Genomic DNA, 15657 nt, shown 5'->3' with positions numbered 1-15657 from the left:
CTAGATACATTACATGAATCAGAATGGCCAGAATGGGAATTCACTTGCAGATCTGATCAGTCTCATTCAGAATAACTGGTTAACCCATTATGGCATAACAGATCTAGGTCTCATCCTTGAATATGCAAATGATGGGGTTTATCAATATAATGTAGATTATGTCACTCAACTTCTCTCTATCATTCAGCAAGACCAATAAGACAAATATGATCAGTTTAACAATATTATCAGTCTTGGAATACAGAACATCCTAATTTCTCATAAGTTAACATTGCACCTGATGCCCCTCCCACTCCAATAATCATTAAACTAATCAACTTCATTCTTTCGAAGCATGATCTTCAAATACTAAGAAATCATTTAACCCAAGTAATCACTCCAAATACCCTTTGACCTTTCATACGAAAAATTACCCAATTAATAAACATACAAATATAGCACAGAGTAAAAAGTGCCAACTGGAAGTAACTCATTCTGCAGAATCATTCAATGAATGAACAATAAATACTGTATTCAATCATGGTACAAACAATGTATATAATTTGTTCACTCACTCTGTCTGTGCCCTGTAAGAAAATCATCAACAATTACAGACAGCATGTCTTGAGGAAAAATATTCAGCATTAGTTCTTCCTATAGGGCAATAATATACATATATCGTTGGCATTGCAATAAATGTAAACCATTCAGTAGCGTTGTGATTTACTAGAAACTGGTAAATTGCATGATGTCTGGTTTAAATCGGTGTGAATGACACTTATTAGAATGATAGAATAAATTTCAAATTTTCCAGCATTGAAGGAAAGAGAAATGACATTCAAGTAACCCATAAATGTCAATAGCCAGGGTATACATTGTACAGTAACCACATACATAGATAAAACTATAGCAAAAATATTTCTCAACTGCTTTTCTGGCTGACAGAGTGTTTTTCTTGTTGTTTTTGCTTTAATTTATTTGTTGTTTTTTTAAGTCAAAGGAAAATTGAATGCAGTATGGTGATATATAGTAAACACTCTTAGAAATATGTAAATCAGAGTCTAGTTAGGCACAGAGAAAGTCTACCCTGGTCTTGCTCTAAAATGATGGAATTTGCGGGTCATATTTCTTCTAGCATTCAGAAAGTTTAAAATAGGTAAATAATAGAAGTATTTGACTTACTTGAGATCCCAGCATAACCAGACAGTGGAGAAATGTCCCCACCCTAGCTTCCTCACAACATGGTATCTGTTATTAAATAAATCCCCAATCTTCACTGGATGATATCCACCTGAAAATGTACAAACACAAAATGTCATCATTATGCTACCAAATATCCATTAGTATTTCTTGTTCCACCTTAACTATATGCAAACCACACTTTAAATGTATGCAGTGGCTTATGCAGGGATTTCATTATGTTTCCAAGATGTTGCTTTTTTATTATATACATATTTTGTGTTTATCAGTTCCATGTAGAAATAAATAGAAAAGAAATTACCAAAAAGTAGCCAAATGGCCCCTAACATGTTCCACCATGATGGATTCTACATAGCCACAAGGTCATTATAAAAGCAATGCTTAGGTTTTCTTAGTTTAAATCCCAGTTTATCAGTATTTTTAATCATTTACATGCACAATGAGGAGCTGGTAAATAGTGTAACGCTAAATATCCTAAATAGACTTGTGGACAGAAGATTCATCATTTTTATGGGAATTTATTTGCTAGTACATGCAAGTACTGACTGAATAGAAAACAGTAAAGACATTAATTTGGAAAAATGTGCCGCCTGATCTTGGTCTGCACTGGTGACATGGGCATACTCAGTTGCTGCCTAGAAGGCTTAAGGTTAATATTGTCACAGTCAACATATCCCCATAGTGCAATTCATTTACAACTCTCTGTAAATCTTACAAATAGTAAACCAATCACATTTCCACCAATCAGATTTCCAATTCTTTTTCATCTGTTCATTATTTAGAAGTAGCATAGTAATTAATCAAGTGATTTGTTTTTTGCTACATTATACAAATTGAACGATCATCTTGTTTTGCTGACAAAATTAATGTTATGACCCTAGAATACAAATTTATATTAAAGTAAATTGTTCTAGAACAAAATATTATTATTCATCTTACAAATGTTCATTTTATGAACATGTTTTTTTTTTAAAGTAATAATTCATAAGAATATCCAATTGAAACATTCCTATTGTTTTTATGAACATTTGAAATACTTATAGAAAATGTGTGCATTGCAGACCAATCCACTTTAAGCTTTTTTTCAAGTGTAGAAGCCAATAGAAAAATATAGTCAGATTCCCCCTGTCTTTACAAAGTAATCATACATATAATTTATAGCACATATAAACAGTCTCTTGTTTCTGTTGAGCAGAGAAACAATTTTAAGGGGCATGTGTAATGGTGGCTGTTTGAACAATAGCTTGATTTACATTTATCGCCTGTAGTGGCTAATAAACACAGTTTATATTTCAGAATATCCACTAATTTTTATTATTTTCTGTATTCTCCCGGCATGAGAACTAAATATAACAAATGATATACAAGATTATTACAGCTGGATTTTGGCAGAGAGAAAATGTTACTGCATACAGGTGGTGTTACCTCAGGCAAAAAGTATTTAATGACCAGGTGAAATGCTTTTTCCCTGTGAATAGGTTAGACTATAATAATATTAACAATCATTGTTCTTTCCATTATTCCTCCCACAGCAGGTAGGTACTCAGCAGATATACAGTGGTAAAAAAATTAAGATGTGGACTGTTTAAGAAAAAGGGATAATAAAAAGTTGTAATTCATAATACAGGAAGAAAATTGTAACAATCATAATTATTAACACATACCACACCATGAAATTTTTTTTAAGTAAACCTATAAATTTCTAACATTTCTATGAGACAAATGGCAAATTTACCCTTCTTTATACTACAGTAGCATTACTGTCAATTCACTGAATCATTTTAAAGATCTATTTAATAATATCTTCAAGCTTAACTGATACTCAAATGTACCATAAATAAAATGTTTATAGTTCAAGACTTTTGACTTTATATTTTCTTTTTTTTCCAATTCCACTGCTTGCTACTTTAAAATTTTCTGAACTTGCTCAAAACATTGATGTAAGGTTAAGGACAGTATGGCAGAAGGCTACTTTACACTGGCAGTTCTTCAGGGCAATGGTGATTTACACATACCTTTACAATAGTCTTTGGGGTCTTCTTGTTCATCATCGTCAGAGCCTAGAATCTCTTCATCCTCTTCTTCCTCATCATAAATTGGATCATGCTTCCCATGTGAATCAGATCTGAAAATAACCAATACAATTATTTTCAAGAACATATTGCCATATAGATCATACAGGGCTCGAATTTAACACTCGCAAACTCGCAAAATGCTAGTTGAAAAATGATTTTGCGAGTTAGATTTATGACTACTAGCAATTTTTTGCGAGTTGAAGAAAAAACGGAATACGCTCGTCAGGAAAATCTGAAATATAAATGGGGCGTAATATTCGCAGGTAGCCGAGTTATAAACTATGCGCGCACTTGCTGTCTGGTTTACATTTTCTATACCTTAACCTCGCTTAAAAAAGTACACAAATTTAAACCAGTCCAAATTTCATTTTGTCCGTGTAAATCAAGCGTGATCGGAATAAAATGTCTAAACGAAAAAATAACAAACTTCTTCCACTTACTGAAGCAAATGTGTCTTCCGATAACAATACTCTGAGTACAGAAGATGATTCACAGTCTATCAAAAGAAAGACAATCAGACCTTCAGTTAAAAATTGGAGAAAGAACTGCATGTCAATCTTACGTACTAACTCGATGACGATGGAATTGTTGCCAAAAATATTTTGCGCCGATTTTGTGCTCATAATCCAGACCAGACATTGTCGGTTGGTTTATGGCGACAATATTGCATTATTATTTTTTTTACATGTAGATTGACATTGATAAGAATCCCTGTCCCCTAAATCAAGTTTTTGAGTAGAAAGTTACGTCGCTGATTCGTACCCTGGGCAGTTCGAACTCGTCCAAATAAATTACAATTTTAAACAATTTTGGAATTAAAAAATCATTGTGGTAAAAAGTGCTAGTTGAATTCAGTTTTTGCTAGTTAAAAATTTGTCCACTAGCAAAAAATTGCTAGTGGCCAAAAAAGTTAAATTCGAGCCCTGTCATACCACCTTAATTTGCACATCACATAAATACATCTATGCTGCTCTAAGCCTCCATGGTGACACATTCATTCAAGTGTTTGCCATCGGAAATAAAGGAAGTCTGTACCTTATAAACAAATATTTATGACCCTGTTCCAGTATAAACACTAAATCAATCAACTCAATCAAAACTGAGTCTGCAATTTACAATTTAAGTTAATTTTTCCATATAAAAGATTATCCACTGACTCAATTCAACACTAGGTATTTCAGGTGGCACAAACAGCATTGCTAGCATGTGTATTGATATCTGTAAAAAAAAATAGCCATAGGCTTTGCTAAAGTGACATTTTCTTTACCAGCTCCTTAGTAATTTTTATGAAATGAATTTTGTTTAAGACATGCAAGCCTAGGAAAATTTTATGTGTTACATTCTAATGTGTAATTTTCTCTTCCAACTAGCCTTTAGAAGTACAGTTGTCCTTTCATTTTGACACCAACATTGCCCCTTAAGCAATAAAAACCGACCTCTTTCAGATGAAAATAAATCAAGAAAGATAGCTAAGACAAATATTTCAAATGACAAAATGCACAAAAAAACAAAAAACATTTTGCATTGTCATGCTCAATCAGAAATTCAGAATTATACTAAAAACTTTAAATTTTCAAACTTTAAGCCCTCATCAACATTTAAAGAATAATATCAATACTTCTGATCAACCAATTTGATTTTTTTTTGTGCAAGAAATATTCCTCCAATGTTTGTAACACAATATTATTTTCAAAGTTAATAAAACAACAAGATTCAGATGGCTTCATAACCAGATTCATTTAATAATTATGTCAATCTTCTCAAATTTATCTCCCTTTGCATGTTTTTTTTACATTGAAAATATATCAAAAATAATATATATACATATAAATATAAAGTACAAACATTAGTAATCACTCTTTCAGTGACAAAAATATTTTGAGTCATGGTGTAGTCAGCTGTTTACATACTTTAACATGACAGCTAATATCAATTCAGTAAAGCTATTTACATGTTATAAATGGTTAGCTTTAGATAAATATCTTTTTTTAAAGACTGATGCAAAATAGTCTTAAAAGTTAAAATTTAGTAACTTTTGTTCTCAATAAAAAGACAAGAATAGCAACTTCATAACATATCAATTTAACATCAACCAATATATATGCACAAAATAATGTACATATATATAAGTAACTGTTTTTTCCATAGTTTTATTCTTAGTAAATTTATATTTACTATTATACTTTTAATTTCTTACTAAAAGTTAAAATCCGCTTCAATAACAAAGATTTTTAAAATATATCAAGGACAGCATGCAAAAGCAAACAAAAGTCCTTAACGAATATTGCCAAAATCTTACAACTTCTCCACAACATGCAATACAGTAATTCACATCACCTGAATGGTGCAACAGCTGTTGATCTCATGTCATATATGCAACACATCAATTCCAAATTTCATACCCTCAATTCGCTGTATCAAAATTTTTTGTTTTTCCAAATACTGTATGGCAAAAATACACAATGTGATTCAAAGTGGAGCAAAAGATAGTTGAATCTTGTCCATATCACTTCTCACAATGTCACCAAACATATAAAGAAAATATTTTGTCTTATTTTAAACCATCCTAATCCTTCATTCTTTACCAGACTGTCACTTTTGAGTAAGTAAACTTGTCAAGTTGTTTTTTTTAAATACATAAATTACACACACATTTTTCTAAATATATAATAATATTTTCCTACAGTTTACATTTTTAAAAATCATAATGACACTGGAATATATGTTATGTTACAAGCACCATTATGTAATATTATCTTCCTTCAATGAGTGCTTAAAAGTATCCCATCATTCCATAATAAACAAGGTCAATCTTTGCACATTTGTACATACAACTGTCTCAATGATCCTTACACAAAGAAATTAAACACTTTTACTTCCAGAAAAAAATAAAGATGGAAAAATATATATAAGAAATTCTCCTATGTTAAAACTTGATAACATCTTGTTCAGATGAATTACAGCACTGCTATATAGACACAATGTACAAAAATTCAATTAAATCCATGTTTGTCCTTATTTATAACACACTTCTATCATCAGTAACTTATCATATTTGAAAACCACATGCAAAAAATGCATTGAAACCATAAACAAACACACATCATAAAGCATTTATGACATGTTTGCACTTTTCATCTAAAATAAAATCACATACAACCTGTCACAGTAAAAGGAAAATCAAGCACTATCCAAAATGAAATTTAAACTGTAAAAATTTATACAAAGCATGTATCGTTCTCATAGAAAATGGATATAAAAGTATTCGAGCAAACTTGGCACATAAACAATATCACAACAAGGTTGACATCTCAAGTAAATCGCTCGTTCATTACTAGAAAAGTCTGTGACACAAAGATACAGAGAGAGTTTTGCCTCGATTATGCAGATATTCTGAGATATTCTGCATAACGTCCAATACTTTCAATCACAAGCAGAATATTTGGAGAAACAGTTATTTCTTTTGCCTAACATAAAGGGAGTGCCTATCAGACTGTTCACTCATTTGCTTATGATTTTTGCTGAAATTATCAGAACAATTTCTATGTAATTCCAGACTTCTGCCTTATGTTGAAAGAAGTTTTTAGCAGAACATGATCAAGATTTTTCAAACAAATCTACATCCTCTCAAAAGCATTAAATTTAATACAAGAGAAAATGAAATTTAATACATGTATGCAGCATCTTATTTATTTTATTTTCTTCGGATGAGTAAGTTTATATTATTATTATTATATATGGATGAAGGTGCATTATACATAGTATTATATCAAAAGCAAAGTTAATGGGTATACACACAACATTTATATTTTAATATCTTTTTTATTACAAAATAATGGACAGGGTTCTCACTAGGACTTTAAAACATGGAGTCCATGGACTCCCAACCCTGAAAAAGTTGGAGTCAAAAGCGCGTCGCAATTAATATGTTTACAGATTAATTAGTCATTCAATGTTCACAATAGCATTGCTGATATTTTGAATGTTCAAGAGACTTCCAAAGTAAATAGTTATTCAAAAGAAACTCTGAACTACATAGTATAATTATTGTTTTGTTGTTAATATTTATTATGAAATTATAATCATTATAATGCATCAACCCATGGAAATCTTTTTTTTTTTTTTTTCACTTTTATACCAAATCAAATTTTTCTCTGGTTAAATAAGTCCACTCTTAAGACAAAAAGTTTGTATTTGTTAAAAAAAAAACGTAAATGTATATAGGCAGCGTTTAGCGGAATGAATAGGAAAATCGTGTACAGATTCACACAGTGTGTAAGAGATTCATCAGATCGACGATTATTTTAGCAATTATCTTCAAAAGGGGGCAAATTAAAGATCGACATTTAAAGATTTAATGTTGATTAAATAATAAAGAAACAATTCATTCGCATGTTTGGCTTGGAAACCGAGAATTTTTGCGAAATTTTAGGGTTTCTGGCGAACGTGAAATCGCCGATGTTCGGGATCAATTTTCGGATAGAGAAAAGCGTATGTGTACCTGGCATTTCGGCACAATATCTTAAATTCTTAATACTCTTAAAGAAAGTTTTTGCAAGAATGAAACTAAAGCAAAATTGTGCCTAGAAAATGCCGAAAATATTCGACAATCATTCACGGATTTATATTACAAATTAATATAAATCCGTGAATCATTATAATGCCGAAAATATTCGACAATCATTCAAAATTACACTCAATTGTAATTTTAGAAAACAGTCTTAAAACTTGCGGCGTAAATAGTCGATAATTTTATCCTTTTGTCGGTAAAATTTGCTAATTTCCAATCAACTGTTGATCAAAGATATAAAATTATCACCTCGTGATATATCTGGTAATTACATGTACTGTACAGCGCGTGTATACATTAGTCTGACCACTATTGCGTGATAATGATCGGAAGCGTTATCGCTGATTGGCTAATTGCTTCACGGGTAGATGTGCATAGGACCGCCTACCTATAGACTGACACGCGCTGACGCATTTGTGTATTTGTGGTTGTAAACAATCGGGAATGTTTATGCGTCCCCGGGCAAAATTTAGCGTACGTGGAATCCTTGCTCTGAAATATATGCGTCCAGCTGCAATAAACATGCGTACCGGGACGCCGAAATAAGCGTCCCCGAGAACCCTGAATGGATTCCAAATCCCAACAGTTTATATTTTACTTCACTTGCATATTTAGATAGGACAAATGTGCAATAACAAGAGGGCCATGATGTCCTTGGGTCGCAAACACATTGATACATTGCTAGGAAAGGTCACAATTCTTCAATGTATCAGTGAGTAAATAAGTCACATTGGGTATCATTTTTACCCAAGTTGTGTTATAAAGTTTATAAAATTTCTTTTGTTGTCATCTAGGAAATACTACATCTATAAGTTCTTTATACAAGAAGATTTAAATGTGTTTTTACCCAAGGGACACCCAGGAGAAAAATTGATATCATTTCTGTAGAAGAATCTGAACTTACATGACAATTATCTGATACCTGTACATCATAATATTATGTGTTTAATTATAATACTACTATACCAAATATTTTCTTCAGTTTTAATATAATGTCTTTAAACTTATGCATGATTAAAGCCCCAAGCACTATGCCCCAGGAATTCTTTAAATTTAATTTCTCAAAAGCTTTTTATTTTTGGTTCTCCTTTAAAATTTCCAAAAAATCACTCAGTTATACTGATTCTTTTGTATGGAAGTCAAAATACTTCTTTGTTTACATTTTGCTACTTTAATGACACATGATTTCACATCTAGCACTACTTTTTAAGGTAACAAACATCTAATATGCCCTAAAACCACTATCTACACATTATAAAATTCATTTACACCCTTTCTAAAGAAGTAAAAATTTATTTATTTCTGAGGGAAATTAAATGTGACATGTGAAAACAATACAACACTGATCAAGCCTTATTTTGACTTCATTATTTACAGTAACTTGAATTTTCTTGAATCAATGATCTTCATTATTGGTCTATCTCACTGTGTCACTCAGAAACATACAAATTAAAGCAACAGAACCATGACTGAATTACTTCCTCTGATAACTTCCTCAATATACTAGTTGCTAGCATGAAAGATGTCTATAAATCAAACAAAGTCTATTGAACAATCAATATAACAGCCACAGTTTACTCTCATGGACTGGACTGTGCTATCACATACATTTATTGACATCGTGTAAATGTACTGTTCTATAAGAGACCATAATGTCACGTTCCATAAAGATATAGCATCAAGACTCTGTATAGAAAGAAAAAAAACAACACATAATAACAAGATCAAATCATCATAACAAGCACAAAGTTTATGCTCAAACACAATAAAGCTATATTATCCTCATGGGCTTTATTCCACATGTGTACACTAATCAGGCCATGAAAGCATCTTAACAATCTTCTCCTAGTAAAGGTCAAGAGAGGGAAGACAGAATTCAAGATTTTTATAATAGAAAATACTTAAAAAAAAGAGCTTTCTTAGGAAATCAGTCATATTTACCACAGGTTAAGAGAGGTTAAGAAGAGAGGTTTTGTAAAACTAGTTAATTTAATATAGAAAACTGTTAATGACATTATTGTTAACAAACATATGGCAACAACACTTGCATTCATCTTGAATATCTATTAAGATGTCTTTCAAAAATTCCCTAAAAATAGTACCAATAACACATTGTGAAATTAAAAAATTTAGGGGGTTTCAGTACATGTATGTATTTTACTCAAGTCGAGGCGTGCAACTGAGTGTTAAATGATATAGTTAAGTGTGTTGGGAGAGGAGAGAAGACAATCTGTTTCAGAAAGAAAGGAAAATACATTACTGTATCATTAACTTATGTAATCAAAGTTCAAATACATGACATTTATTTTCTGTGAGTGTGTATTTGATTTGATAAATGATCAGACACAACTTGCTTCAAGGTAGATACAGGAAACTTTAATTTCTACTGTTTTGTTTAATATAATTATATATATGTCCTTTTAGAAAAATAGCAAAAAATAGTTAATACAATAAAAACTCAACTTTTCTTAGGGTTAAACGTGATATTAAACTTAAGTAAAGGGGCATAATTCTAAACAACTGCTTCTCAGAATGACTTGCCCTTGATAATAAACGAATATTTTAAGTATACAGTATACTTATAAATATTCAGAAAATATAAATTCAGTTTGTAATGTTCAAATCCTTCCTAGTTAATATCTTCAATACCATAGTTCTGATTCTCAATTTCTGTTATACAACCTTAATGACTAGATATTGACTAGCTCAAAATAAGTATTTATTTATAATTCCTCTAGGTTCAAAAATGTCATAAAGTAATGAGAAGTCTCTGACCATAGTAAAACCAGGCAATAGAAAATGTATCACTAGATATGGGTACCTCAATATTGTATCACGATACTGTATTGTAAGGGTAATAATCACGATTCATCCATATATAAACAATATTGGACCATCTCTAAAATTGCAGGTTTGACTTTTTAACAATCTCCTATGCAGTAATCTCCCCTGATCAGTAAAGAGATCTCTGCCACCACACATATTTTTAACAATATTTGGTTATTTAACGGAAAGAGAAAAATGACGTTAGATTTTCTATGTGTTGGTCGATATTTACATTAATTTTGAATTTTGATGTTACGTCATGTGACTTTCATCACCATGTGACATCTGTGAAAGCAGTGATTACAATCTGCTATGGGCGGTTATCACTGTGAAGAGTATGACTTTTTAAGTTAATATCTTTAATAGTTTATTGGAAAATGAACATTAACCTATTACCTATTTTAGGTACAAATGACCTTGACCAATTGACCTTAAAATGGGGTCATACACAAAGTTTCAATGCAATGGCATTGAAGTTTTAATATGACCACAAATAAAATCTTGACTAAAAGGTAAACCAAAGCAGCCATCATTGTCATCATGACAATAGTTATGCTTTCCCTGAAAATAAGTAAATTAAATACATTATTTCAAATCACTAGATAAAATGATTTAGTATGGATGAATATTTTTGCAAAATGTGGTATGGTTTTTTTTAAACTCTTGCAGTCTTAATTTTTTGTAAGTTTAATACCATTTTCAGAAAACCACTCACTCAATCTGTAACAGCCATACAGCATGCAACAGCACAGTTAAATACATGTAAACAAACCTTTCTGAAAACTTTCATTTCCATTCCAACAAAATCAAAGTTGAACCTTTAACTTGCCACTCACTGATATTTAATGATGGAGCAAAAATACATACAGAAAACAACAATTGTATATACCAAGAACAATATATCTGACAATATTTTTTTTACATAAAAACAAATTAATATAAACAGCAAACAAAATATCATTTGCAAAAAAATAATCTTATTTAGCATTAGGTATTTCTTACAAATAATTGTACTTATACATCCAGACAGACCAAGTTACAAGTTCGATCAGTTCATTTTTAGGTAAAAAATCTGCCTAAATCAAAGTACAATTACAGAACATTTTCTATTTTTGAGTTATTTTGCTAAAAAAGAAATACATCTAATACTTAGTTTTCAAAATCCTAGAAATTATTAATGCAGAGAAATATAAGAGCATAAAAAAACATATATAAAATTTTCTTCATAAATACATTAACAGCCTGGTTCTATAGCCTGCTAAAACATCTGCCACAGAATAAAAAGCGCCAAAAAACAGAATAAAATTAATGCAAATGAGAAGAGTGCAAACTCCTGTAACTGATAATGCACGGGTAACACAGGTAGCACGGGCTATATGAAAGCGCAACAGGTTATTAGGCTGCGAAGGTAACTGAACATCCACTTACACAATGACGGCACCATGATGTAGCCAAGGATAATAATAGTGGAAGAAACGCAGATCTGGTTCACTGCTACAAAATACAGAATAACAACTGTATCACTGTTAACTTTGTATCTCAGTTTACATAACAAAATTCACCTAAATAGTTTTATTAACTGTGTTAAATACTTAGCGTATTAAAATGACAAACATCTGAGACCTGTAAAAAATTAGGATCTTTAAATAATTAAAGGTTATTAAAATGTTCAGATTTTAAGATATGCGTTTAAAATATTTTTATATCATGTACCGTACCCTATGAAATTCAATATGAATATGGCTTTACCCTAATTTTCCTTCTTAACAAATGGTCACTTGTCATACATTTCAAACATAGCACGCATTAATTATGAAGGAGAATAAAGTTGAACAATTTCCAGGGTATGCTGAAAGTATAAAATCATCTGATCTATTGAGGTATATGCTTCAAATCAAACCCAACAGCTAGGCAATACCAGTCATTTCAACAGGCCAATAATTTTCATAACATTGACAATGGACAAAGCAAAACAAGTCCATTATAAACAAGAGCCACCATCTAGCGGGGTCATGCTTGACTTTTTCTTATTTCTTTAACTCAAACACATTAAGACAAGAGTATTATTGTGAAGAGTACTCCTACAAAACATAATATTTTTTAAAACAAATAAACCCAAGTCCAAGTTTGAATCAAATCACAGTGTCAGTTATGACAATTTTAGCAAATTTTAATAATAAGACATTGACAATCAAGGTCAATGGTCAACAAAAAGTCAGGGTCTTATCAGAATAATTCAACATGTCCATTTTGTCATATGTGTTCTCTTGTCCAATATGAGTCAAATCTCTGAATAAATAACAAAATATGACAGTTTAAGCAAATTTTGATACTTTGACCTTGACAGTCCAGGTCAAGGTCATATCAGAATAATTCAACATGTCCATTTTGACGTAAGTTCTTTTGTTCACATATGAATCAAATCTGTTCAAAACAAAATTCAATAGCTTGACCTTGATGGCCAAGGTTAAATAAAGTTGAAATTAGATTAATTTGGTCTACCTGATATAAAGGTGAAATTACAATAGTTTTATCTACTTGAAATTCTTGTTCAAAAGATTATTGAGGTCAATGCCAAAGTCAAGTTCTGTCCAGTCTTCTTGAAGGTTTTGACCAAAGGGATGTTTTGTCCAAGTATGAAGAAATAAAATAATAATGGCCAAAGTGAAAGTTTTGGAGGGTGCAGACAACATGACTGTAGCAATACCTTGGATATTTTCTTTTGAAAAAGTCAAACTAAAAATAAGCAGGGAGCCAGGGATAGTGTAAATTTAATATGCAAGCTTTTTAATATTAGTACATTAAATTATGTAATTAATGTTTCTTTGAGAAATATCTTCTTATGATTAAACATGTTCATTTTGATATACATGGACATAAAATGAAATTTGTTATTGTGTGAAATTAAACTTTATTTGTCATACTGTATGTACATAAAAAACTAAATAATTATGCTTCTATTTGGTATGGTAATTGAAAATGGTAGGTGAAAACAATTTCTTCTCCAGCAAAAATAACTCATTGATTTTATCTCTTACTGAACAGCATAAATAGAACAATACAATGTACTTTTGAAAAGAATACTTGCGGTAATCTATTTAAATTTATCAAAACAAGATATGTTTGTAAAACATGTATGCCCCCTATCAGCAGCCAATTAGTCATGTGATAAGGTTATAATGCATGACTTCTGACCCAGTGATCAAACAATTAATAAGGGTTATAAAGTATCTACTGGTCATGACTTTGACCCCTTGACCCAAAACTCAATAGGGGTCATCTGCTGGTCACGACCAATCATCATACAAAGTTTGAAGTTCCTAGGCCTAGGCGTTTTTAGTAAATTGATCAGAAACCGTTTTTACCTACAAGGTCAATGTGACCTTGACCTTTGACCCCTTGACCCCAAAATCAATAGGGGTCATCTGCTGGTCATGACCAATCACCATGCCTAGGTTGAAGTTCCTAGGCCTAAGGGTTCTCTTATTATTGATCGAAAACCGTTTTAACATACAAGGTCAATGTGACCTTGACCTTTGACCCCAAAATCAATAGGGGTCATCTGCTGGTCATGACCAATCACCATGCCAAGTTTGAAGTTCCTAGGACGAACGTTCTTTAGTTATTGATCAGAAACCGTTTTTACTTACAAGGTCATTGTGACCTTGACCTTTGACCCCTTAATCCCAAAATCAATATGAGTAATCTGCTGGTCATGACAAATCACCATACCAAGTTTGAAGTTCCTAGGCCTAAGTGTTCTTGAGTTATTGATCAGAAACTGTTTTTACTTACAAGGTCAATGTGACCTTGACCTTTGACCCCTTCACCTAAAACTCAATAGGGGTCATCTGCTGGTCATGACCATTCATCACACAAAGGTTGAAGTTCCTAGGCCTAAGCGTTTTTAGTAAATTGATCGGAAACCGTTTTTACCTACAAGGTCAATGTGACCTTGACCTTTGACCCCTTGACCCCAAAATCAATAGGTCATCTGCTGGTCATGACCAATCACCATACCAAGTTTGAAGTTCCTAGGCCTTAGGGTTCTTTAGTTATTGATCGGAAACCGTTTTTACCTAAGAGGTCAATGTGACCTTGACCTTTGACCCCAAAATCAACAGGGGTCATCTACTGATCATGACCAATCACCATCTCAAGTTTGAAGTCCCTAGGCCTAAGGGTTCTTTCATTATTGATCGGAAACCGTTTTTACCTACAAGGTCAATGTGACCTTGACCTTTGACCCCTTAACCCCAAAATCAATAGGGTCATCTGATTGGTCATAACCAATCACCATACCAAGTTTGAAGTTCCTAGGCCTTAAGGTTCTTTAGTTATTGATTGGAAACCGTTTTTACCTACAAGGTCAATGTGACCTTGACCTTTGACCCCTTGACCCCAAAATCAATAGGGGTCATCTACTGATCATGACCAATCACCATACCAAGTTTGAAGTTCCTACGCCTTAAGGTTCTTTAGTTACTGATCGGAAACCGTTTTTGCTTAAAAAGTCAATGTGACCTTGACCTTTGACCCCAAAATCAATAGGGGTCATCTACTGATCATGACCAATCACCATACCAAGTTTGAAGTTCCTACGCCTTAAGGTTCTTTAGTTATTGATCGGAAACCGATTTTGCTTTCAAGGTCAATGTGACCTTGAACTTTGACCCCTTGACCCCAAAATCAATAGGGGTCATCTACTGGTCATGACCAATCACCATACCAAGTTTGAAGTTCCTAGGCCTTAAGGTTCTTTAGTTATTGATCGGAAACCGTTTTTGCTTTCAAGGTCAATGTGACCTTGACCTTTGACCCCTTGACCCCAAAATCAATAGGGGTCATCTACTGATCATGACCAATCACCATACCAATTTTGAAGTTCCTAGGCCTTAAGGTTCTTTAGTTATTGATCGGAAACCGTTTTTGCTTACAAGGTCAATGTGACCTTGACCTTTGACCCCTTGACCCCAAAATCAATAGGGGTCATCTACTGATCATGAC

General features: G+C 32.1%; 1 protein-coding gene across 1 annotated transcript in view; it reads right to left on the bottom strand.

Moving 5' to 3' along the window:
* The window catches only part of LOC132753397 (SRSF protein kinase 3-like), a 48365-nt gene that overhangs the window by 19345 nt on the left and 13363 nt on the right, over window positions 1–15657 (bottom strand). The window contains exons 3-5 of the mRNA XM_060743861.1: window positions 12079–12144; window positions 3195–3304; window positions 1162–1270 (exon numbers count right to left, since the gene is read on the bottom strand). Coding sequence (XP_060599844.1) covers window positions 1162–1270; window positions 3195–3304; window positions 12079–12144 — 285 coding nt within the window. The remainder of the gene's footprint in view (window positions 1–1161; window positions 1271–3194; window positions 3305–12078; window positions 12145–15657) is intronic.

This window comes from Ruditapes philippinarum, unplaced genomic scaffold (genome assembly GCF_026571515.1).
Source record: "Ruditapes philippinarum isolate M1 unplaced genomic scaffold, ASM2657151v2 ctg4_1_1_1_1, whole genome shotgun sequence".
NCBI lineage: Eukaryota > Metazoa > Mollusca > Bivalvia > Venerida > Veneridae > Ruditapes > Ruditapes philippinarum.
The sequence above is the reverse complement of the archived record's forward strand: the minus strand, read 5'-3'. Positions and strand labels throughout refer to the sequence as shown.